This window comes from Mauremys reevesii, linkage group 1 (assembly GCF_016161935.1).
Source record: "Mauremys reevesii isolate NIE-2019 linkage group 1, ASM1616193v1, whole genome shotgun sequence".
NCBI lineage: Eukaryota > Metazoa > Chordata > Testudines > Geoemydidae > Mauremys > Mauremys reevesii.
Genome location: NC_052623.1, coordinates 257162851 through 257188253, shown reverse-complemented (window position 1 = coordinate 257188253; position 25403 = coordinate 257162851). Strand labels below are relative to the sequence as shown.

Sequence of the window (25403 nt, the reverse complement as noted above, 5' to 3'; positions counted from 1 at the left end):
CTCACCATTGGAGGAGGCAGTGATGATGACTGAGATGTATTATAGCTACAGAGGGACACACAGAATTAGGATAAGACTGAAACACAAAAATCTAAGAACTACCAAGGCAATCCAAAAGCAACCAAGTTGAGTGTAATTACCATCCTTATTAAGCAGCCCTCATTGTCATTAAATATCATTAGGCTTAAATCAGTTCCCTTGGAGACTTTCTGATTAATTGGATTACCCAATTAATCAGCCCAAATTAAAAGGAAGGTATTGTCATAAAATTCTTAATGGTCTAACTTTTTTTCCTATGGAGCTGATCTGGATATGCAATACACCATTCAAAAGCTCATGATCCATAGATGTCAAAAGTGGCTTTGGCATTTCAAATTGATCAAGTGGTGACCAGCTGCTGTGAACTTCAGATCAGGTAGATTTAATATTGAGAAGATGCACTGTTTGTTTCACAAAACCTATACACAGGTTTACTTAGCAGCAGCATGTGGTATTTAGCCTACAGTGTTTTCTGTGGCAGGTGACTTGTAAAGGGGAAAAAAAGTGGCCTGTTTTGCTACTGAATGAGGCTTAAAGAAAGGCCAATCCTGCATATATTTACACACATACTTAGCTTTACACTCCAAGTAGCCCCATTGACTGCAACAGGACTACTTACATATTTAAAGTTAAGCACATGCTGAAGTGTTTGCAGGACCAGGGAAAAGTCTGAACAATTATCTAATTTTTCATATTAGAAATACCAAATATTGAGTTCTGGTTTTTGTTGGAAAAATTCCTACCAGGACTAGAGCAATTATAACACCTTAGGAAACAGAAACCTGAGTACAGTAAGAGTTGAAGCAATTTTTAGACATACATACAGTTTTAAACTCAAGGCCAAATTCCCTGCTTGAGTAACTTCATTGAAACCAAGGGAATTATGCCAGGAGAGAATCTGGCTTCTGTGCTATTTGTTTCTGTTAACACATTTAATTCAAATAATTGAAAAAAAATTGGGCAAAACATGTTTGAAACAGATTCAAATATCCCTGTACATCTAACTGAGGGCTGATAAATCTCTTAGCCAGTTCTACAGTCCTCCAAAGAGTTGTCCAGCAAACACAGGAAATCAAGACTTGTTATTTCTAATATACCACAACAAGGAAGGGTGAACATCCTTTTATGCCTCCTTTATATGGTAAAGAGAAACAAAAAGTAGTAACAAGCCTTCCCCTCCTCCTCTTTTTTCCAGTCACATGTCCGGTTTTCTTCAGTAAAGCCCATTACGATACAAGGGTGGGATGGTTTGGGAGACAGGGGACTGACAATTGGGGGATAAGGTTTTTCCATCTCTAGGTCACTAGTTCAAAGCTAGTTAATAGTGATTGGAAATTATGTATTTATTTGCTTAGATTTAAAATAAAAGATTCCTACCCAAGTTCTAGTCACCCTAGCACATCATTAAGAACACATTGAAACCTCCCCTCTCCCACAGCATTAAAGTAACCATTTCACAAGAACTCAGCCAGCCAGACACCTATATTCCAGCTTTCCACCATTGTGGGAAGCACACTCTCAGCCCTCTCCAAAATCCTTCCCAAACAGGTGTCTTTGACAGGGTGCCCAGAATGTCACTGAATCTGGGTTATTTCAGACTCCACAGGTGTGAGGGTTTGAGAGCCATTACAAGGAAGACCCTACTAGCTGCCAGGTCTCTGGGGATCCAGCTTGGGCACCCCAGCTGACTGCAGTTGTAATAGTATGGCCTAGGAGAGAGGTGATCCCTCAAGAAAGTCAGTCGCAGGCCATTTATGGCTTCATAGGCTATAACCAACACCTTAAGTCCTCCCAGAGACCAATAGGCAGCCAGTGCCCATCCCGGAGCACTGATGTCATGTGTTGCCAGCAAAATGCCTCATTCAACAAATGAGCCCCTGCATTCTACACCAGCCTCAGTCTCTGAATGGTTTAAGGAGCAGCCACATGTAGAGTTCATTGCAATAGTCTAATCTTGACATAACAAAAGTGTGAATAACTGTGGCAAGGTCCACATCCAAGAGGAAAGTTCACAGTCTCCTAGCCAGCTGCAGGTGGTAAAAAGCTGATTTGGTCACTGCTCTGTTATCCTCTGATAGCTATTTAGTAGCCCATATAAAATGAGTTAATCACTGGTACAAAACCCTAAAGTGCCACCCCTTTTATTAGTAGTCAGCTCACATTGCTAGGACTGCATGGCCCTCAACTGACCTCCCCTCTCCCTCCTACAGGTGGCCCCTCCAGGCCCCTTGGTATGCATGTGTGTGGGGAGGAAGGGGAGATAGGGAACACAGGCACTGCTTATGCCAGAGCTGTACCTGTTCTGTGGCTAGAGGATTCCCTTTTTTCATGCTTGCCATTCTGGCAGCTTTCCCCAGCACTAAGGAAAAATAGCCACTGTAGTTCCCAGTTCATTAAAATTCTATATTCCTCTTCAAAAACATGCACTTCACAATGGCACACAAAATCCTTAGTTTCTAAGGACAGCCACAAAGAGAAGGGCCATTGTCCCACTCCTGGGTGGGTGAGAGATGAATAACTCCTCCCCTCGGTGGGCGATCTCACACTATACATTCACAGACTTGACAAGGTTCTTTAATCTTTAGCTGCTCAAGCACCAGGAAGCTGGAGTTGTGAATCTTTTCCTTGACCTTGTAGAGAAGTGGCTCTCAAACTTTTGTACTGGTGACCCCTTTCACGGAGCAAGCCTCTGAGTGTGACCTCCCCTTATAAATTAAAAACACTTTTTTTATATATTTAACACCATTATAAATGCTGCATATAAAGCGGGGTTTGGGGTGGAGGCTGACAGCTCACAACTCCCCATGTAATAACCACGACCCCCTGAGGGATCTCGACCCCCAGTTTGAGAACTCCTGTTGTAGAGGCCTGTATACAGTCTTGTTCTTCCTCCCCTCCTGCCCCCCTTCGAGATCTAACGCATTCTAAATAAGGCTATTGAATCTCTCCACATGGGTTTCAGCGCTTGTTGCTCAAAAAACAATGTACTACTCAGTCAGCGAGTCTAAAATGTAGATCTTAGAAGTGGGACTCAGATATTAGTCCTGTAGCCAAAGGACTAATAATTGACAAAGATACAGGCTACCTATCTTGTCAGACAAATGCAAAATAAAATAGACAAGCTTTCAGGAAATGCAGCCTCTTCATTAGGCTCTGGGAAACTGAGCGAGGGACAAGAATTAGAAAGTAAGGAGAAGGTGTGTAGGAAAGTGTAGCTATCCCACCGGGCTGTTTGCAAACAGTGGGCTCTGCTACACTACCATCTCAAAGTCTATGACAAAATGGAATTGCCTTTGACTTCAATAGGAGCAGGATGGGCCCCAGCAATTGTAAACAGGTGATGCTGAGTTCTAATTGTCACCTATTAACAATGGTACAGCTGCAGGCTGGTGGTTATAAATGCTATGGGAGCAGCAGTAGTTGGTAGTTTCTCACTAAGAATGGGCTTTGCTAGAAAATATTTGGTAACGGTCTGAGGGCCTTCTGCTTTTACAGCTGTATGTAACATAGTATTTTCTCTTAGAGATGTAGTGCCAAGGAGCTAGTGGGAGTCACTATACCTGGCTTATCAAGTAGTATGTGATTCATGTATCTGTGGTGGGAAGTGGATGGAATATTTAGTAACTCTTTTTGGTGGAGGGGGGATACTCTTTATGCCTCATCCTGATCTTATTTACACAGGCTTAATATCACAATAACACTTCTTTGGGCTATTCCTGATTTACACTAGTGAGAGTAGGACCAGGATTTATTTTACAAAGGTTGAACTAAGCTCTGAATGGATTTTGGGGGGGGGTAATTCCAAGTTATTTTCCCTTACTTAGTATAGTCAAATGACTTTTATGATCAATCTAAACTCCTGTATATGTGGGGATAAGGCTACAAATCTGAAATAATGAATCTCCTGTGGAAAAAATAGGGTGGATATTTACAATCAGTCTTATAAAAAACACTCAGTATCCCCTCTTACTGATCAAATAGTCTGGTATAAATTGTATTCATTCTGTGTCCTTCTAGCTACAATGGATGACTGGGACAAGAGTGATGAACTTATCCAGAAACTGGATTTTTCCAGCTGCGCTGAAGAGAATGAGATGGAAGAGGACAGTAGTATACAAGAAGAGGCTCCCCAAAGTTCAAGCCCCCAGAAGAGCTGGGATTTTCAGAGTTGGAGAGTTAACAGTCCTCTTGCAGTAACCCCCAAAAGAAAAGTCGGTGATGTCTCTCTGACTCGTACTAAAGCATGGGTGAGTCCCACTGTGGACTCTGCTTCATCCTTGAGGAAGAATGCTGGTCCTGCCTGGGAATGTCCTGGGACTCCACTGCATTATGTCACCTGGAGAAAACTGCAGCTGTGTGACACCCCACACACCCCCAAGGCAAGGAAATATCTCTATGCCCATTTGAAAATATGTTGTATTAAATATGTTGCAAGAATTACACTAGACAGGTGATAAGCAGGGGCTACTGCCTACTGTGTGGAATGTGCTTGTTTGACTGCCACCTCTTCCTCACTCCCAGTTTGTATGTTTTTCCCACTTTCTCATCATAAACGTAGACTGAACGCTGGAAGGCAGGGGCTAGTTCTGTTTGTGAACCACAAATGTCTCTTCCCTGGAACAAACATTTCCAGGAGTGTTTAGTCCAGCATTAACAAACATGCTTAACTACCTTGAGTTAACTGACAATCAATTGTCTTGGCTAAAAAGACATCCCTTACCCTTAGATGTATCCTTAGTGTTGAGAGCCCCTTAGGCATTCTCTGTGTCCAGGCAGCTCCCACTTAGAACAAAGCTTAAACTCAGTATGAAGAAATGCTCTTTACAGTGGTCAGTATTTAGAACTCTCTACCACTGAGGTAGATTAATTGTTCTTAAAAGGATTCTGGGAGAAAACAGACAATTATTTGGACATACATAGTACTTGGAAGCAAGATGCTGCACTTGATTACTTTATTCCTAGTTGCCAGATTGTTCTTTGGATCATTAAATGGAACTTGCTGTTAGCAAGAGCTGGCTAGAAAAAGGGAAACTTTCATGAAATGTAATGGTATTTTCCATTCATTGTCAAATCTGAAACCTCTCTAACCAGTTTCTGCTGTCTAGCTACGCTGATACTTCTGTGCACAAAACTGAACTGTTCATCAAATGAATCATTCTCATGGCAAACTAGCTCTGTATGAGCCCTTAGGGGGTGAAGTTAGGAGAGGAATGTTGGAGAAGGACTAATCACCTTCCTCACTGATGAAAGATACTTGCGTGCAATAGATGCAAAGTTAAGTTTCTTGGAGAAGGTCATTGATTAATTTTGGTCCTTATTTTCTGTTCCCATAGAAGTTCCTGAAAGAGTCCCCTATAGGGTGATGTATCAATAAAACAGACAGTGCTTCCCTCCTGTACTGGTGGAGACCTGGAACTCACTGTGTCCTCACAGGACTTCTCTGCATTGTTGCAACTGCACAGATGTTCCTTTACATGCTATGACTCACAAAGGCCAACTAGGGTCACACACCATCATACCCAGTATTTCTTTCTCAATTTACTGGCAACTAGATTGCTCCTTTGGCTTAATGGAGCACAGCAGACCCAATTCCTTTAGTGCTTCTTGATACAGTTTATTTGGATTTCCACCTGGCCAGTAGATCCAGGGACTAATGGACATAAAGGGCTTTTGCTTTTGTTTTTGGATCTCCTTGTATCTCTCATGGATTATGGGTCTGGTGAGGAACAGATGTTGAATGACTAATAGGGTAAATAGTGGATGGGCAAACTAAACTGCTATCTAGGATGATGTCCTGGTGTCCCACTTCTGACTTGCAACATTCCCTTACTCCAATTCGGACACACTGTACTCCTTGGAGCATTAAAGAACTGGAGTAGGAGCTTCCTTAGGCTTAACTTGAGAGCTTGGCATAATGAATCTTCCTCTCAAGTGTTAGATGTTAGCAAACCACAGAATCTTAAACAGTCTGACAAAAATCTTTCCTCAATTGCACAAATTTATTTTCTTGTCTTGTGATGACATCCTGCTAGTTCTCCAAGAAGTCCTTTAGCCTAAAATAGGGGAATCATTACCTGATTTTAATGTAATAAATGCTGAAATGTTAAGACTTTCTTTTCTCTACATATCATAAGTAAGTAAAAGCCAGTTTTAGTATTCTAGGATGCATTTTATCAGGTCCTGCTGACTTGAAGACATCTAATTTGTCTAAGTAATTCTTACCTTGCTCTTTCCCTATTTTAGCCTCAAATCAGACTCCATTTACACTGATCACTATGTTAATCATCTGATCGTGCCTAGCCTTTTTGGTGAAAACTGAAACAAAAAGGACATCTAATGCTGTGTTTTGTTATTGCTTTCCTCTCCTCATTGAGTAATGGGCCTACTCTGTCCTTGGCCTTCCTCTTGTTTCTCAGATATTGGTAAAAATATTTACTTGTTACTCTTTGTCCTTAGTTTAGTTGTGTTTTGTGCATTGGCTTTTCTAATTTTGTCCCTAGATGCTGTTGGGTTTTTATATTCTTCATAGTGTGAGCTAGTTTCTGCTTTTTGTGTTACTTTTTGCATTTCAGGTCACTGACGATCTCCTGATTAAGCCAGGATGGTCTCTTAATCATACTTCCTGTCTTCCCTATGCATTGGGATAGTTTGCTCTTGTGTCATCTCAGCATGCTACAAGGAGTGCATCTATAGTGCTGCTGGGAGGTATAATTCCCAGCCCAGGTAGACATAGCTGTACTAGCTTTGCTCCAGCAGAATGCCTAAAAATAGCAATGTGGCCACCTGGCCATGGAGGCACAGGTGTCAGCTCAGACTAGCTGGCAGGTACAGCCTGAGATCCTAAGCATGTATCTGGGCTGCTGCCAGTACCACAGAGGCCATGTTACCATTTCAAGAAGCTGTCTTGAGCAGAGCTTGTGCATGTATGTCTACACCTCCCAGCTGCAGTGTAAATGCACCTTAGCTGGCCACACAAAGGTAGGGATGAATCTCTTGTGTGAGGCTAGAAACTTATCTCCATCTGTATGGAAAGCACCGTAACAATGACGATTAATGAGTCATCAAAAAGGTGATTAATGCACTTTGTCAGTAAAACCTTAACTAAAACCAAACAAACGCGTCACCTTCTAGTAATCAGGCTCTTATCTAGAGGAGCAGCAAGCTACAAAGACTCAGTCTTGAGTGATTGTCTTATTGCGTTTTTGCCTTGTAAAATCTCCTGGGCTAAACTTAAGCTAGACAGATTGAGATCTTTAGCAAAGAGAAGATTGAGACCTGACTTGACTAGAATGAATCTTCATGGAGAGAAAATACAGATACTAAAAGTCCCTTTTCAGAAGGGGGATAAAGCAGTTAGCGGACAGCAAAACCACCTTTTAGTGGATCAGACCCTGAAGACAAACTGGCAAAGTATTGCTGTCTGCCCTGAACAGAACAGTCAAAACAGTAGCTAGAGGACACTTTTAACTCACTTTGTTTTTATTTTTAAATCCAGAGTCTCTTAACAAAGACTGCTTTTCCTTCAACCGTGGGAAAATTCCCCTCCAAAGGTCCCCGGCACTTGAGATTTACTCCTGGTGCTGATCCAGATGATTCTGCCCAGGCTTCGCTGGTCAACATTAACCCATTTACACCAGAGTCATATCGACAGATGCTCTTCCCTCCCAATGGCAAGAGGAAAGCCAGAGGAGAGCTGTAAGTGTACTGCAGCTAAACAGAGAAGGGGGAGGAAGGGAGTGGATTTTTAAGAGACTTAAGCAATGGTGGAAGAATTTGGTATCTTCCTTGCTCTCCCAGGATGAAACAACTAAACTCAGTGGAATGGAATCAGGCATGCAGAACAAACTCTACAGGGAGGTGGGGCTGGTAAACCAGAAATGTGGAATAAAGAACCATCCTGGTTTCCTTTTGTCAGGACTATGAATGTAATATAGCCTGTGCTTACAATATTTGTATCTAGTACTATAACCAACAGATGAGAACAGAATTCAAACTGTGGTGGGAGTGGGCCCCACCTTTCTCTCTCCCAAGTCATGAAGGGTGGGTCTAGCATAGCTCCCCATATGCACTAGGAAGATTGTGCAATGTTTTCTCAACATACACCATAAATGGCTCTGATCTGCATATCCTTGACCCCTTCAAAAAGTCAGGTTCAGATTAGGTTGTGGCCTAATCTATAATACATAGTGAAACCTGATTATAGTGAGGTTCTGCTCACTTCCGAAGGTCCCAAACTGCATTAGACATGCTCTGAGCAGGGTGTTCTATAAACATAGTGGCAAAACCCCTGGTGGCTGTTCTTCCCTAGTGCTCCCGCAACTTTCACCTCTATTAGTGCTGCATAGAGAGTATAATGTGGCAAGCTATCGAATTAGCTAGTGTGGAAGTTGGAATATATAGACTTTCTAAACTGAACATGAATTTCCCAGTTCAGGACTGCAGCCTTCTTTGGTCTAATTCAAAGAAATTCACTGTGTACCAATCCTCTGGAAGCGCCTTATAAATATTTTACCAGACTTGAGTAGTTTGGAAGCTGCTCTTTAAAAATGTAAACATGTGAAACCCAAGTCTTGTGACTGCTGCAATAGGATAGTGTGTGTCCAGGCTCACTTGTGGCTAAATCTCATTTTAGGGGAGATCCCACTCTAAGCGGGGGCAAGGTGGAGCAGGGGCTGCCAGCCAAGGTGAGTGTCTCTGCATAGTTGCCTAGTACAGAAAAAATTGCCCCTTACTATATCTGTACTAGTATTAATAATGTATGCTATTGTGTAACTCAAGAATGCTATGAGGAAAAAAATTATATACCCAAGTTTGAATAGCAGAAAATCCAGGAAGAACCAAATATGGTACATTACTTTCAGCCTAATGACATCAACTAATTTACTTGATTTGACAAACTTGCATTTGGCCAGATCTGAAACTTACAACAGTCCTAGAATTCTCAGTGGTCCTGGCCAACATGCCATCCTAAAAATGATCATGTGATGGCCAGGAATTCATGTTACTTCCTGGGGAAAGTAATAAGACAACTGTAAATACAGACAAGCTCTTGCTAGCTCAACATGGCTGGAAAGAATAATCCTGTTGCTACCTCTATTAAATAGTGTTCAGTAAGCTAGTAACATCAGGTTTCCAAATTTTTAGTCTGTAGATTTAAGAAAATATTTATTGTAACTTTATAGTGTAAGGGTGTTAGCAGCTAACCATTCAGACTGGTAGTTCTGTTGCAACAGCTGCCATCACGAACACTTGAAATAGGGTAGTACATTCCTAAATGCTGCTTAGTGGTTAATCTCAATCCCCACCTTCAGCAGGAAAGGGAATCTTGTACTTGGTCAAGGCAAGTAAGTGTAAGGGACATTCTTCTCAAAACATTTTGAATAGTACTTGTATTGCACGTTATCAGCAGCTCACGGCACTTCACAAGGATGAAGACTGACATAACTGCATCTTGCATCCGAAGAAGTGGGTATTCACCCACGAAAGCTCATGCTGCAAAACGTCTGTTAGTCTATAAGGTGCCACAGGATTCTTTGTTGCTTTGACATAACTGTATTACAGATCATAAGCTGTGCTACAGAGCAGCTAAGCAGTAGTGACTCTGTGGCAGAGCTGAGAAGAGTCAGGATTCCACTCACTGCTAAATGCTTCTTTTTTATCATTTTAAGTATAAGCAGAGGCTGTGCTTACACTAAGTGCTTTACTGGTATAGGAATCCAGCACAACACTGGCAAAGCTCCTAGAGCTATAACAGCAAAACTATTCTGTACCATATAGTAAAACCATCCCCCATGAGCAAAACAAACACATTTTACTGGTACAAGTGCACCATGTTAGGGGCTTCTGCTAGCACAGAGATGATGGTCAGGGATGGCTTCCCAGCATGGCTGTGCTGGCAGAAGTCTGTAGTGAAGACATTGGCATCCGATGTGATCCTCTATGGCTAACTACGCCGGCTGAGTGCATCTGACTTCACTGGAGCTGAACCAGTTTCCATCAGCTGAGAATCTGGTCCCTATTCTGTTATTTTAGGATCTAATCTTTATAATCAAAAGCTTGTCACTTGATCTGAATTAATCTTGGATTTACACAATATTTTTGCATTTATTATTACAACAGACATTAGTTTTTCCCTATGTGACAGCTACCCAAACAATTGAGCTGCTTTAAAAACCAAACAAAGCCAGAATCATTTAAGGGAGTGTTAAAGAAAAACTCAGTATCTCCATTCAATTAGGTAAAAATCTCAGTTCCTTTACCTTGGAGTTTCTCCCTACTCCACAGCCAATAAGTGAATCAATGCAGCTACAAGTATATTCACCATGAAAGCAGTCTAGCAGTGCTTGGGTTGTGCTAAGAAATGGAGAGGTGGCGCTCCCTGCCTGTGAAGGCCAGTGTTGCAGCTTAACTTTGATTTGTGTCTTGGAATTTCTCTTGCAAAGCAGAACAGCAGTATAACACCATTTATGACTATGGCAAACAATGGAGATATCAAGGATTACTATGGGCTACCATGCTCATTAAAAGGAAGCTTCTTACCACTTAGCAATAGATTTGGTTTGACACCAATCAGACAAAACCACTTGTCTAGGGTGACTAAAACTCTGCAAAGAGCCTACTGTTAAGTGTGAGCATGTTAGCTTGGTGCCTAGACTGGTGCGTCTTCAATACTTTTTTTAAAGCCTTTGCAGACACTTTTAAAAAAATGTTTGCAGTGAGTTGGGTATATGTACTGCTTTTTATGCTTAATAGTATCTGGGGGCTGAATCTTACTGTCCTGTGCAGCACCTCTTCCACTTATGATCGCAAACATCTGAGGTAACCTCAGCCATTGCATATGTGGGAAGAAAATGTGCACTGAGAGTCTTATTTTGGGGCGGGGGGGGGAGGGCAGGGGAAAATTCATGGACTACTCTTGCTCTTTATTTCATATCCTATCTTCTCTGGTCCCTTGCTTCCTTTGGCTATACTGTCCAGTTGTCCTGTATCTTTCCCTTCTCCCTTGGACATTCCTCTAGTGATGGTTGCAGAACTCCTGGTTCCTCCCTTCCTCTTGTGTATCAGTGGCTACTAACATAGGCACACAGGTTGACTATTTTCCAGCTGTTTTCCTAGGCTCTTAATTGTGTGAAGAATGGCCTGGATAGGTGGTGTAGCTAGAAACTTGGACAGGCAGCATTGTGACTACCTCACTTGTCATAGACCTTCAGCAAATACTGTGAAGAATATTGAAAGCTTATAGACCACAGTCTGAACTGCTGCAGTATTGCACCTACTGTATGCAAATATAGAACAACCATGATGAAATAATGTGTGTAGCTTGGGGGGCATGCTAGCCAGGATACCAGAATTGTCTTCTAAATTCAAAACATGCATTAGTTCTCTTACTTAAATCATAGTTGGACATGTGGAGCTCCTGTCTAAACGTTTAAAACACTGCAGACTGGTAGACTCCGCCCACCTTAACCCTACGCATCTGAATTTGCCTTCTCCCGATAACTGATATGTTCTGACCAGGGCCGGCTCTAGACCCCAGCACGCCAAGCGCGCGCTTGGGGCGGCATGCCGCCGGGAGGGCGGCAGGCGGCTCCGGTGGACCTCCCGCAGGCATGCCTGCAGGAGGTCCACCGGAGCCGCGGGACCAGCGGACCCTCCGCAGGCATGTCTGCAGGAGGTCCACCGGAGCCGCGGGACCGGCGACCGCCAGAGCGCCCCCCGCGGCGTGCCGCCCTGCTTGGGGCGGCGCAATTCCTAGAGCCGCCCCTGGTTCTGACCAGCCCTCTACTGGTCTTCCATCTGGAAATTTATTCTCTGGAGGACAAGAACTAACAGTTCGGTGGTACAGGTCTCCTTCCACCCAATCAAATATCTGTAACCGAATCCCATGTGACTCTGCTGTAGTTAATGATTGGAGTCCAATAACACTACCTTCTGCTGCTGCTCCACATCCAGGATGGCTATCTTGGCTGGATCACGACTGCCTAAAGGTGAATAGCTGAAGTAGCCTCGAGGTCTATGCCATAGGACCATTTATGCACAGTTAGCTAGAACACTGTGCCCAATCCCTGACTGTATTAACTAATTGCAGTGCTAGTGAGTCATGGGGGAGAGGGAATTCTTAGCTACTTTCTGCTTGGTCTGTGTCAGGTCATCAATGGCCCTGGAACCTCAAACTAGTGATGAAAGGAGGCCATTACAGAGAAGCAGGCAGGAGCTGTGTGTCTGAATGGTTGAGAGTACACACAAAAGAGGGAGCTGAATGGAGATTACATGTTAGTTTTATAGGGTCTGCCCTGCACCATTTAAGACCACCCTTGGTGTATGATGAGTCCTTAACTTGTTGCATTGCTTTGCTTTATCTAATCCCCTAGAGATTTCTCTTGAGAGAGAGCAACATGGTTTCCCGCTACAAGAAAGAATTCCTGGAGCTAGAAAAAATTGGGGTAGGAGAATTTGGCTCTGTCTACAAGTGTATCAAACGCCTAGATGGATGTGTGTATGCTATCAAGCGCTCGAAGAGGCCTCTGGCAGGATCCTCAGATGAGTGAGTGTATGATCTGGAAACTACAGTGGTAAAAACGCTGCTCTGTCAGTTGGGGTATTTTTTTAATGGAATGCTAGGCATATCTTTGAGACATGTATTTCTACATTACTCCCTCCTCCTCCATCCCTCTAAGGATCTTAAAAGCATATCTTTGGAAACTTGTAACTAACTTCAGACTCCAGGACAAACCTTGGAGGGAGGAGTAGACTAAAACAGTGGGGGTATTCATATTCATAGCTCATAGAAATGTAAGCAGAGGCCATATGGACTGACTTGCCACCTCACTTGGCATCTTGGATTTCATGAGAACATAATGGTAATACTGGTTCAGACCAATGGTCCATCCAGCCCTGTACCCTGTCTTCCAACAGTGGCTGGTGCCAAAGGCTTAAGAGGGAATGAACAGAACAGGGCAATTGATCAGGTGATCCATCCCCTGTCATCCAGTCCCAGCTTCTGGCAGTCTGAAGTTAGAGACATCATGAACATGGAGTTGTCTCTGATCATATTGGCTAATAACCATTGAATGACTTATTCTCCATGAACTTACCTAATTCTTTTTTTAACCCAGTTATACTTTTGGCCTTCACAGTATCTGCTGGCAATGAGTTCCACAGGTTGATGGTGTAATGTGTGAAGTAATTCCTCATGTTAGTTTTAAACCTGAGACCTATTAATTTCATTGGGTGATCCCTGGTTCTTGTTAGTGAATAAGGAAGTATTGTTTACCCCTTCGCATATATCTGCACTATTCATGATTTTATATACCTCTACCATATTCCTCCTCAGTCATGTCTTTTTTTTTCTAAAATGAACAGTTCCAGTCTTCATAATCTCTCCATATGGAAACTGTTCCATATCCCCTAATCACTTTTGTTGCCCTTCTCTGTACTTTTTCCCATTCTAATGTACTTTTGTGAGATTGGGGGCAACCAGAACTGCTTGCAGTATTCAAGGTGTGGGCATACCTTGGATTTATATAGTGGCATTATGATATTTTTTGTTTTATCTATCACTTTCCTAGTGGTTCCTAGTATTCTGTTAACTTTTTTGACAGCTGCTGCACATTGAACAGATGTTTTCAGAGAACTATCCACAATGACTCAAATCTCTTTTCAGTGGTAACAGCAAATTTAGACCACATTTTGTGTGTATACTTAGGATTGTCTTCCTAGGTGCATTACTTTGCACTTCTCAAGACTGAATTTCATCTGCCAGGTTGCCAAGTCACCCAGTTTTGTGAGATCCCTTTAACTTTTCACAATTATCTTTGGAATTAACTATCTTGTAGTTTTATATTGTCTGCAAACTTTGCCACCTCACTGTTCTCTCCCTTTTCCAGAATATTTATGAATGTTGACCAGCACTAATCCCAGCCCAAATCCTTGGGGGAACCTCACTATTTACCTCTATCCACTGTAAAAATTGACTGTTCATTCCTAACTTTTAACCTGATCGAGAGGATCTTCCCTCTTATCCCATGACTGCCTACTTTGCTTAAAAGCCTTTGGTGAGGGACCTTGTCAAAGGCTTTCTGAAAGTCCAAGTACGCTATATCAACTGGATCACACTTGTCCACATGTTTGACCACCTTCCACCAAATCTTATAAATTGAGGCATGATTGCCATTAACAGAAATAATGTTGACTATTCCCCCAACATATTCTGTTCATCTGTGTCTGATAATTCTGTTCTTCACTATAGGTTTAAACCAATTTGCCTGGTACTGAAGTGAGACTCACTGGCCTGTGATTGCCTCTGGAACCTCTTTTACAAATTGGCATTACATTAGCTATCTACCACTTTACTGACTGGTGGATAATCTGCACTCCCATGCAACTATCTGACAAACCCCACTGTAACTGTTACTAATACTACTTTGTGAAACCTAGAGGGCATGTGAAATTGATACTCAGGATTTGGGTCTCTTTGCTCATGTTATACTTGCTTGGCTAAAAGGAGCTTCCTATGTAGCTGGAAATGCCACTCTTCCTCAGTTATTAGGGGTTTGTTGAAACAAAGGCCATGTCTTCGCCCTTGGCAAAAGAGGGAGTAATTTCACAAGAATGCACCTGTTCTTACAGCTTTGGATGCAGGCAGGTGGATCAGTGTCCTTCTATCACTCCATGGTAGACTAGACAACTAAAGTAACAAATATCAGATGCTTCATCCATTGGACATTACCCTGTTGTGCTGAGGCTCCACAAGTAGAACTCTGAAGTTACTGCTAGCTTTTGGGTTAACTCACTGCCAACCTTGCTTTAGGTCTGACATGCCCAGCAATACTGCATTAGTGGCTGCTGTGGCTTTGTCAGTACAGATTACTTCCATCTGATCTTGACTGCTTCTTGTATTAGTTTCAAGATGCTCCTCTCCATAAGCTTCTGAAAATGCCCCTTCCTAAGGACAGGATGGGATTTGCTTCAGAGCAAATCAGTCTCCTAAAAATTGCTGTTCAGCATAAATCCACATCTTTCCCTTCCTCCCTCTTAGGTGCTCACAGCTCTCAATCCTGGCCTGACTGGGGAGGTGAGATCTGGTTCTGAATTGGGTTTCTTGCAGGGCACTGAAGCCCCATTTCTAGAAGATCACCATTGTTTCTTCTGTTTGCATCTCTAGGCAGATGGCATTGCGGGAAGTCTATGCCCATGCAGTGCTTGGACACCATCCCCATGTTGTGCGCTACTACTCCGCTTGGGCAGAGGATGATCACATGATCATTCAGAATGAACACTGCAACGGTAAGAACCTCAGCCTTGTTAAGAGCATAAATGTCAGGGTGACATCTGGTCTCTTGTTGTGCTTAAACCTATGGAGCTCCATCTTACAATGGAGATCAACTTCAGTTGGGTTTAAGGTCAGTGTCTAAACTAGAGCATTTGGGTTAAACCTAAATACTAACTTTAATGCTTTGCCTTGAGCCAGGAAGGTAACAGCTAGCCCATGTGATGGGGAATGCTATAATGACAATGGGTGTAGAAGCAGCTTTAAATAAACTTTAAATGCAGGGTGGGGTACCCATAGTTCACGCATGGTATGCACCTATTAGGAATTTTTAAAGTTCCCCTCATTGCTGTGGTACAGCTGATCTGGGGAATGCATTCCTGATGCCATTGCTGTTTGGGAGTCTGCCACAGAGCTGTACACCATCAAGCCTCAAGTACTGGAGTAACAGCAGTTTAAAAAGAGCTAATCTGGTACATGAGTGGAACATACCAGGAAAGCAAATTATCTTTCTCTGACTTCACTGTGTGAATAGTGCAGTGCCTCAGCGGCAGAACCATAGTGAGGGGAAGAACTCCCAAACAGCCTGCTCCTGACCTCATTCCAGTTGGCAGGAATTAGGTGGCAGGCAAGTCCCTATCTGGACACTTAGGAGCACTATTGCAAACATCTGGCTCAGTTTAATAGCTTGTGAGGTCTGGGTGTGCGATGTTTTTGTTTTTGCTTTGGAGTTGTGAGTTAAAATTAGGTTGCAGTAACAAATGACTCTCGATAGTCACCACTGTAACTCAGCACAACTTTCACCGTTTACAAAGACACCCATGACTAGAGTCGTGGGAGTCCAGCTGCATAGGGTTAAAGATTAGGCAGAAGATCGCATTTTGTGCAATACCTGATGCATTGAGTGTGTCTAAATGAAGAGCAATAAAACAGCTCTGTTATGAGTCTTGCCACCTACATTTCTTTAAATCCCTGATTTCTGTATCGTAGACTTCCTTGCTCCCTGATCTGCCACTCTTAGTAGCTTGAATATTTCCCTTAGGTGGGAGCCTTCAAGATGCACTGTTGGAAAATGCTAAGACTGGGCACTATTTCCAAGAAGCAGAGTTAAAGGAGATCCTGCTGCAAGTCTCCATGGGGCTAAAGTACATACACAGTTCTGGCCTGGCACACATGGACATCAAACCTAGTAAGTACAGCTCTTTCCTGGTCTGGTCCCTCTCCCCTCATGCTGCCTGTGTCCAGTAATCTGTGTGGTGGTCGGTTGGAAGGTATCTATCTTCCTACTCCTCGTGGAGTCTAGCTCTGCAGTTGAAAGGAAAAGTTGTTGTTGTTGTACTCAGTCTTCCTCTTCTTTTTTCCCCCCTCACCCCTTCCCCCCCAAAAATGTCTACTGATCATTCTGGATCTGGACAGGGAGCACTGCTATGCTCTGTGTAACTCTAAGAGCAGCATTCAGGTACAGTTATAACACTCCCTCTTCCTGTTTCTTGTGTGTGCTATGGAAAGAAGAAATGCAATAGTACAGCAGTTGCTCTAAGGAGCTTCACTATGGGAAAAGTCTTTTTAGTGGCAATATTCAAAACGCACTCTAAGATGACTGGATTCCATCCACACACCATGCTTTTTCAAGAACAAATGTGTGCCTATGGTCAAGTAAAAGAATGTTCTTTGCAGACTACAGAGCCACATACTTACAGTAATTCTCCTAGAGGAGGAACTCCCAAGCACAGTTAGATGTTAGTGGAAACTCAAAGCATAGGAAGGACAGTTGTTTTTTTTTTTAATTTTTTTTTTTAAAGAGATGTGCTCCAGGGCTCCTCCTTGTGCTATCAATGCAAATCTCTAAATTTAATGGGTTAACTACCAAAGTAGGATCTGTTAAATTGCTGTTATATTCTAATCTTAGTGTATACAACTCAGAACTGAACCAATATTAAAATGGTACAAAAGCAGAGTTTCCCAGCTCTGTATTTAAAGCTGTACAGTTGGCTGTCAAAGAAATGATGATTTTAACATTGTATTCATTAATGGGTGGGGAAGTAACAGGGGAAAAACATGGTACTCAAAGTGAGAGCTAACTTAATTCAGCCAGCAAAAGTTGACTGGTGCTGTTTGCACACATTGAACTAATTTGTTTCTGAAATGTGTGTGAACGGTGCAAACTCTGAGATGGCAACAGTCTACTGGCCTGTGTCCTACATGCAGACTTTGAGCATTTGTAACTTGCTTGCAAGAGGGCTGGAAAAATTGTGGGTTGACATGATCCTGCAGTTTTTTTACTTGGGCAAAAATTCTGACAACAGGAGTTTGGCCTGTAGGAATTTGCTTTCCTAAGGACTATAGGGTTGGATTGTTGGCCAGGGATTTAGTTTCCAAATACAACTCTACGTACAAAGTCTCATAAATCAGGGATGTGAGGTTATCCTCCCTAACCCAATAAGCGTAGTGATTCTCACTGGAGAAAACTGTCTTGCCATATGCAACTCAAATTGAATGTTCCAGATTAAAACAAACCCACAACTGGACAGAGGGAAGGAAAATTGAGACCAAATGAGAACTTTTAAACCTAAAAAAAGTGAAATTAGTAGCTTGGGGCTTCTGTTGCTGAGCTCCTATAGCTTCCATTGACTACTAGGAATAGTAGTCAATCAGAACTTCTAAATTCAGGCCCCTGATACTTGTTACTGCAGTAATGTTCAGTACCTTAACTAGATAGAAGAAGCAAATCTCTAGTGAAGCAAACATATCTCATGTCTGTCTCAAATTTTGCTATTGTACTGAAAAATTTAGTTGTGAAACCTTCTCCTTTACAGTTGGAAATCATGATCCAGGGTTTTTCTTTATAACCCTGGCCGACATAGAAGTGTTCGGTTTCAGATTGGTGACCAAGCAGGTCAGCTCAAAGGGGGAAGGACTTCCTTGTTCCTTACTTGGCTATTCCCTTGTTGCCCAATATAGTACTTCAGCTCAAGTGTCCTGCACCGTGGCGGTGAGGTTGTAGGAAACAATGTCCATTTCCTTTGTCTACCTTGAAGATCCAGATACACTTATTATATTGTGATACTTCATAGTAAAGTGAAAGATTAAGACACTGGGGTATGTGGGTTGTGGTGGGTGTGTGGGGGTTTTTTTGGGGCGGGGTAGGAGGGAGATGTACTTGGAGCAGTAATCAGGTGAGTAGCAGCCACTTGTACTAATCTATATGGGAGGGGAACTGATCTACTTCAAGAAACTCCAGATATGCTGACCATTAGGATACCTGCAAGAGCATGCCATTACGAATAGCCAGTGTTCAACTACATATAAGCCTCTGTCTTATAGGTAACATCTTCATCTGTCACAAGCTGGTGACTGATGGCTCCGCTGCTCAGGAAGAGAGCGACAGTGAAGATGATGGGTTCTCTTCCAACGTGGCATATAAAATCGGTGGGTTTAATCTGACTCATGAACTGTTTAGTGACTTATTTCTAAAGCTGCTCTTAAATACTCAGTATCCCTATGGCTATAGCAATGTCCCTCAGCCATGACTTGCAAAACTCAGTCCTGGAGGCATAAAATGCACAGAGAGACTTGGTGAAATGTCAGTCTTCATAGATCTGAGGGCTGTGGTGAATCCAGCCAAGTTATTTTCACTTTGGATTAAAATCCACACTTCGGATGCCTGGGGTTGAGGGAGGAGCTGGCTCACTAGGTCTAATTCCACTTGTTCTTCTGGCCTTTGGAGCTCCTTTAAGATGCACCCACATAGTGGGACTTCCCCCAGGAAAGTGGATCTGTGGGCGTCGGTTGCATTTCTACTTAGTTTCTTCTCCTGTTAGGTGACCTGGGCCATGTGACATCAATAACTAATCCCCAAGTGGAGGAGGGAGACAGTCGTTTTCTGGCCAATGAGATTCTGCAAGAGGTACGGTTGCCCCTTTCATTTGGGGGAGGATGGGGTGTGTATGTGTGAAACAGGAGGGTTGGCAGTGGGATTATTTATTAACCTGGCTTATATATTTCCTTCCTGGTCCTCTTAGTTCCCGAGCTCAACTTGGTTGAACTCTGAGGCAGGGACCCCATCTTGTTTCTGTAAAGCACAATTGTGAAGTATATTTAAATATTTACACATCACCATACAATTGGGTCTCTGATAGTCTCTGTAACCACATTACATCTCAGTTGATGGGATGGGAAGGAAAAGATCATCTCAAATGCAGATGGTCCTGGTGGGTAGAAACCTGACTACTGAATTTGAGCTATAATTACATTTAAAGCATCTTTATATGCTAGGGTCATTAACACCTGGACAAATATTTGTACAGTAAATATGATTTCCCTTCCTTCCCTACATGGGGGTCTCCTACCTAAATCCCCTGTATTATGCTAACCTTAGCTTTGCCACTCAGGCATAAACCAAAATAAAGGCCACCACCCTGTCAAAGGCAAAATGTTAGTGGCCACGGACTAGAGGATGTGGACCAGAGACTTCCCAAATAGAAATCTCCTTTGTGGTAAAATGTATTTAGTATCCAAATCCAATCCATCACATTCCAGCCTTGCATCAAATAGATGGACAGGCAAGGTAACCTAGCAGTAGCCTGACTTGCCACCATGTTGTAAAGGTCAGAGGCATAGATTAGCTAATTTAAGGAGTCTTTCCATCTTGCTGTTGCCTTTCTGGATGTGGGATAGAAGTTCCTCAGGATTTGGAGGATACTCCCAGCTGTGTACAACCTGGTAAAACTAAACAGTATGTTTGGAACAGTGGAAGTGGACCATATTTTTCTCTTTGGAGTCAAAGCAGCAAAGAGTAATGAGTGGGATGGTGGAGGTAGTGCCAGGTAAATGCTTTTTCTAAAGTACTTCCATGAGCCTGTACTCTTATCGTAGTGAAGGGCCATCTTACTACACCAAATACTGGGGAGAACGTGCATGTAACTGGTTCTTTTCTCCACAGCAATACTGCTATCTGCCAAAGGCAGACATCTTTGCCCTTGCATTGACAATGGCTCTGGCAGCAGGGTCAGGACCACTGCCTCGCAATGATGCCATGTGGCACCATATCCGCAGGGGCAATCTTCCACCGATCCCTCAGCAGCTCACACATGGCTTTCATGGACTCCTTAAGGTGAGGCTTTTCAGGGTGCAATGCAAAGGGGGAAGGGATGTCTCAGATTGGCATTTCGTTATAAGAAACTAACCCTCCACTCCTTTCCCCACTTCCTCTTCTAGCTCATGGTTCACCCTGACCCAGTTGCAAGACCATCCGCCACAGCTCTTACTAAACACCCAATTCTTCGGCCCTCTCTTGGAAAAGCTGCACAGCTCCAGAAGCAGCTAAATGTGGAAAAGTTTAAGACTGCCATGCTGGAAAGGTAGGGTCTATCTGGGCATAAAGAGGAGGAGCACTGCCAGACAGTGGTGCATTGAGCTGATTGCTTTAATGGCATGGCAATTGCTCATCAGCCTTTGGCTTGAGATGGTTGGTAGAGCCCTGCAGATATTCACATCCGCAGATCACTTTTGCAGATCACAGCTTAGATGCAGATACAAATTATTGTATATGCACAGGGCTCTGGTGCTAGAAGTACTGGAGTTTTGAATAGTGGGTTTCTAGGGAACTTGGTTCCCAGGTGTGTAGCTAAAGAGAAGGCATTCGAGTCATGGGTATAGTTTGGGGAGTGTGGCGGGGTATTACCCCCAAACAGAGGCAGTGTGTTTGGGGAGGTGGGGGGGTCGTGCACCATTTCCCTACCAGACTTCTACAAGCACAGAGCTGCCCTGCTCTACTCTTCCTGCTGGGGGAAGAGTGGGGGGAATGTCCATCCTTTCCATGCTTCTCCCCCCGCACGTTTCTGCTGGCAGGGAGCAGAGGAGCTGCTGGAGGGAGCAACTGTTGTAAGGGCTCTGGGTTGCTGCCTCAGCAGCTGGATGCTGCCTCCTGGGTCCTAGTGCCTGCCTTCCTGTACAACAGTGAGTGCCCTCTCCCTTGAGGGGCAGGGCAGGGAGTGGGGTAGGGGGAAGAGAAGTGGATGGCAGGGGGGAAAGGAAGGGGATGGGGAAGAGAAGGGGATACAGGAATGTGTGTGTGTGGCGGGGGTAGAGGGGAAGCAGGAGCCCAGCATGTGGCATCCCCATGGCTGCCTGCAGCAGCACCAGAGCAGCAATATCACTGCAGCATGTGCTTTGCCCCTCCCCGCCCAATATCTCAGTAAACTATACCTATGTCTAGGGCTCTACCACAATTCACTTGTATGTAGCTCTAGGAAAGCAACACTTCACCTCCAGTTTAAGTGCTGTGGTGGCTAGATCATCTGACTAACCAGTGACTTGACTGACCTATAATCCTGGCCACTAGGGGAGAAGGTGGTCAGCTACAAACCGTGTTTATCAACCTTTTTTGATACCAGGAACTGGCCTGCTGTCTTCCTAAACCGTCAGGGAGACCTCAGGGATGGGCACTGATCAACCAACAGCTCATTGAGAAACACTGAGCTACAACATGGAATCTGTGTAGGGTAGGGGAATAAATACTGAACTGGCTGCCCTGCCCAGAAGGAAGTGGCAATGTTGGATCAATGCAGATCAGATTTCTCCCTGTCCCTAGTGCTAGTGGCCTTAAGGGGACGGGGCTGCAGCTGAGGTTATGGGATCAGGTAAGATGTGTTGGCTCTCCTCCCACCAGCTAGGGAGGGGAAAGATAAGAGGTAAACTCTTCTCCCCATGGGCAAGAGAGCATGCAGACTCTGGGAAAGCAAGGGAATCTCCTACAGATGAGCATTACAACAAATAGTCAAAAGCGATGCTAGTCTCTGACTGGATTCAGGGCAGCAGGGAGGAACAAACAGACTTGTATTACAGGACTACTTGTGATCTACTAATATCCACCCACCTCTAATCTTTGAAGGAAAAAATAAATTGGGGATGTGATGGGTTGGATCACAGACCACCCCCTTGGAAGCTGCCAATTGATGTGCCAAGACTACTTCTGCCCCTCCTTTTCTGCCTGTTTGGGACCCCCACACCCTGTCTTGCTGAGCCAGACACACCTGTCTGATCCAACACAGACCCAGGGTCTGAATTACTTGCCCCAAAGCTGCAGACTTAACTGAAAGCAGCTCACAGAAGTGTTCCTGTCTTTAACACTCAGATGCCCATCTCCGAATGGGGGCTAAACCCATTTTACCCTGTATAAAGCAGGGTAAACTCATAAATTGTTCGCCCTCTATAACATTGATAGAGAGAGATGTATAGCTGTTTGCCCCTGCAGGTATTAATACATACTCTGGGTTAATTAATAAATAAAAAGTGATTTTATTAAATACAGAAAGTAGGATTTAAGTGGTTCCAAGTAGTGACAGACAGAAAAAAGTGAATTACTAAGTAAAATAAAATAATACGCAAGTCTGTCTAATACAGTAAGAAACTGAATACAGATAAGATCTCACCAGTTCCAGTAAGCTTCCTTTTGCAGACTAGTCTCTTGCAAGTCTGGGTCCAGCAATCACTCACACCCCCTTTACTGTCCTTTGTTCCAGTTTCTTTCAGGTATCCTGAGGGGTGGAGAGCTCTTTAGCCAGCTGAAGCCAAAATGGAGGGGTCTCCCACAGGCTTAAATAAACTTTCTCTTGTGGGTGGAGACCCCCCTCTCCACTCCTATGCAAAGTCCAGCTCCAAGATGAAGTTCTTGAGTCACCTGGGCAAGTCACATGTCCATGCATGTCTGTTTTTACAGGCAGAAGCCATTGCCCACATGGTATCTTGAATGTCTCCAGGAAGACAATGTGGATTGGAGCATTCCAAGATGCATTGTTCCTTAAGTGCTTCTTGATTGGGCACTTAACTTTGCAAATTCCTTTCTCCAGGAACTGACCAAATGACCTACTAAGGGTATTTAGAAATCAAGCCAGTACATGGCCAATATTCATAAATTTGAATACAAAAATGATAAATGCATACAAATAGGATTAATAGATTCAGTAGATCATAACCTTTTACATAGATGTGTTATATAGCACAGGTAGCATAAAATATTCCAGTTATGTCATATTCCCATAAAGCATTATGGGGTACAGTGTCACAGGGGACACTGTGACACTGTATTGATATTGGTGACAGACTGGGAAAAGTTATCCTAGACATCAGGTCAACTGCCAGAAAACCTAACATGTTGTGGAGCAGAAGCTTTAGCTGGAGCTGCTTTGAGTCCTAGTGGACTGAGCGTATTGCTGGGAGCACTATGAATTCTCCCAGTCCTGCAACTGTACTGCAATGATGTTACCATCTAGATTTGTTAATTTACCTGGGTAAATTGGGGGATGGTGCTTGTCTAGCTTTGAAACGCACTGACTTGTCTCTGCAGCTGGTGAGGACTGAGTGTGGCAAGATCTGACTTCTCTTCCTCCCCTTTCTCTCAGGGAACTGAGAGCAGCCCGTCTTGCTCAGACCTTCAGGAAGGACCAATCCTTGGGATGTGCCAGATTAGAGTCTGAAACCTCTTCCAAACAGAACTGCAACAAGCGCCTGGTAGGAGGGAAGAATTCTCGCTCATTCAGCTTTACATGGGGGGGTTACTGAAAATCTCATCACCCAAACTGTTCAGGCTGACAAGTGTCCCTGTGGAAGCAGAAGACCCATACAGACCAAAGTGCCATGCTAAAACTCCCTGGAGTAGTTCTTGCCTACTCCATCATTCATACAGCTTCATGCTGTCATGACTGGAAGTGACTAGTGTACAAATGTCTGAGACCTCCTCCACTCCACTACAATGCTTCAGTCTTGTATCTCTTAAACCAGTTGCTTCTGATTCAATGGGCTGGCTGACCCATGTGTTAGTTTTGGTTGTATTCTTGGCTAGGAATACCTTGATTCCCTTCTACTTCTCTCATGCAGCTAAACTAGGGCCTTTTCTCCCTCCCCCCTGAGACCTTTCTGTGGCCTTGACACTCCGGCTGTGCAGGTACACTGAAAAGGGGCACTGGCAGGTGCAAAGAGGAGATAGTGTCTTGAGCTATGAATGGACTTACCCCTTTGCTCCATCAGGAGCAAAGGGAGTTAAGTATGATACCACCTAGTCAAGTTGGGATGTGAGCTTTGGGACAAGCGGGTTAAGACCACAGTCCTGAGATACTTCAGACCAATGTGAAATGAAGTAAGTGGCATTGCACTGTGGGAAGAAAGCAAAAGTAACTCAATATCTTTACTTTCAAATGAGTTTCCTGTAGAATCTGAAGGAACATTTTCCTTTCTAGAAACATCCATAACCATTATGTGGCTGGGCTTCTGGGGGCTAGCTCCTGAAGCCTGATCTCTGGATTTGTGAGGGCTTCTTGCCCAGTTGAACGGATAGCCCATGGGCCACAACCTCTCTAACGTGGTGGTGGGTGGGTCTATATATCCTCTTCCCCTTCTGCAGAGTTACACATAGAGTTCCCTGTCTGAGGGATTTGTCTTTCAGCAAAGTGGAGGGAAGGTAGAAGTGATTTTTTTTTTTCAAATCTTCAGTTTGGGGATTGCTTATATAAAGTGTTAAAACTAAAACTCAAAATAAATTGTATCCCCCTGTTATATTTAACTTTGACATTGTTTCTTATTGAATATCTTCTAGCCCAAATCCCTGGGAGTTAGAGCTATGACTGAGGCAGTATTTCTAGAAAAAGATTCTAAGCCCTTGACTATTTTGATTACTTGGCTTTTGTTTGTATTTTATTTAATTTATTTAATTTCACTTCCAGCTGCTGGACAGCATCAGACTTTAAGCTGTTGAGTCCTTCCCCTTTATTTTTTTAAAGTGGAACCATGCAAATAAAGATTTTACCATTCTTTTTATCCAAGACAACTGTGTGAGATGTTTTTTAGGATGGGGAAGGTGTTCAAAAGTGGGTCTTAAAGAACAGAATGTGCAAAGTTCTTATCACGCCCAAATGTGTATGTAAGGCACTGGATGATGGAATCTTTCAGCTCTAGGCCATCAGCTCAACTCTGCTCAATGAGTTGGCTACTTCCCAGTCACTAGACTGTACAGGGAGCAGGGGAGGAAGAGGAGGAAAAGGTTAGTTTGTTTCCATGTGCTAGTGGACACGTGGCTTTTGTGATATGGATGCAACTGGCA

The 25403-nt window shown here is 43.4% G+C and overlaps 1 protein-coding gene across 3 annotated transcripts; it reads left to right on the top strand.

The window, feature by feature from the left end:
- The first annotated feature begins 298 nt into the window (after positions 1 to 298).
- WEE2 (WEE2 oocyte meiosis inhibiting kinase) lies at positions 299 to 25125 on the top strand. 3 transcript variants are annotated; one of them, XM_039533500.1, is made up of 12 exons: positions 299 to 415; positions 4057 to 4418; positions 7535 to 7734; positions 8672 to 8723; positions 12411 to 12583; positions 15203 to 15324; positions 16350 to 16496; positions 18632 to 18736; positions 19129 to 19214; positions 20250 to 20420; positions 20525 to 20667; positions 23710 to 25125. In XM_039533500.1, exons 2-12 carry the CDS (start codon positions 4062 to 4064, stop codon positions 23867 to 23869), a joined length of 1716 nt encoding a protein of 571 aa, XP_039389434.1. In that variant the 5' UTR covers positions 299 to 415; positions 4057 to 4061; the 3' UTR covers positions 23870 to 25125. The 3 variants fall into 3 exon arrangements, with proteins under 3 accessions (XP_039389434.1, XP_039389252.1, XP_039389348.1); XM_039533318.1 differs by lacking the exon at positions 299 to 415 and adding an exon at positions 3452 to 3536; XM_039533414.1 differs by lacking the exon at positions 299 to 415 and adding an exon at positions 3488 to 3614.
- Positions 25126 to 25403: the final 278 nt, after the last annotated feature.

Bases quoted from the DNA above. Each gene is read 5' to 3' on its own strand.
- WEE2 (XM_039533500.1), top strand. From the start codon at position 4,062: ATGGATGACTGGGACAAGAGTGATGAACTTATCCAGAAACTGGATTTT. The intron at 12,584-15,202 runs GTGAGTGTATGA...TTGCATCTCTAG, and splicing joins CTGGCAGGATCCTCAGATGA to GCAGATGGCATTGCGGGAAG. The intron at 18,737-19,128 runs GTGGGTTTAATC...TTCTCCTGTTAG, and splicing joins CAACGTGGCATATAAAATCG to GTGACCTGGGCCATGTGACA.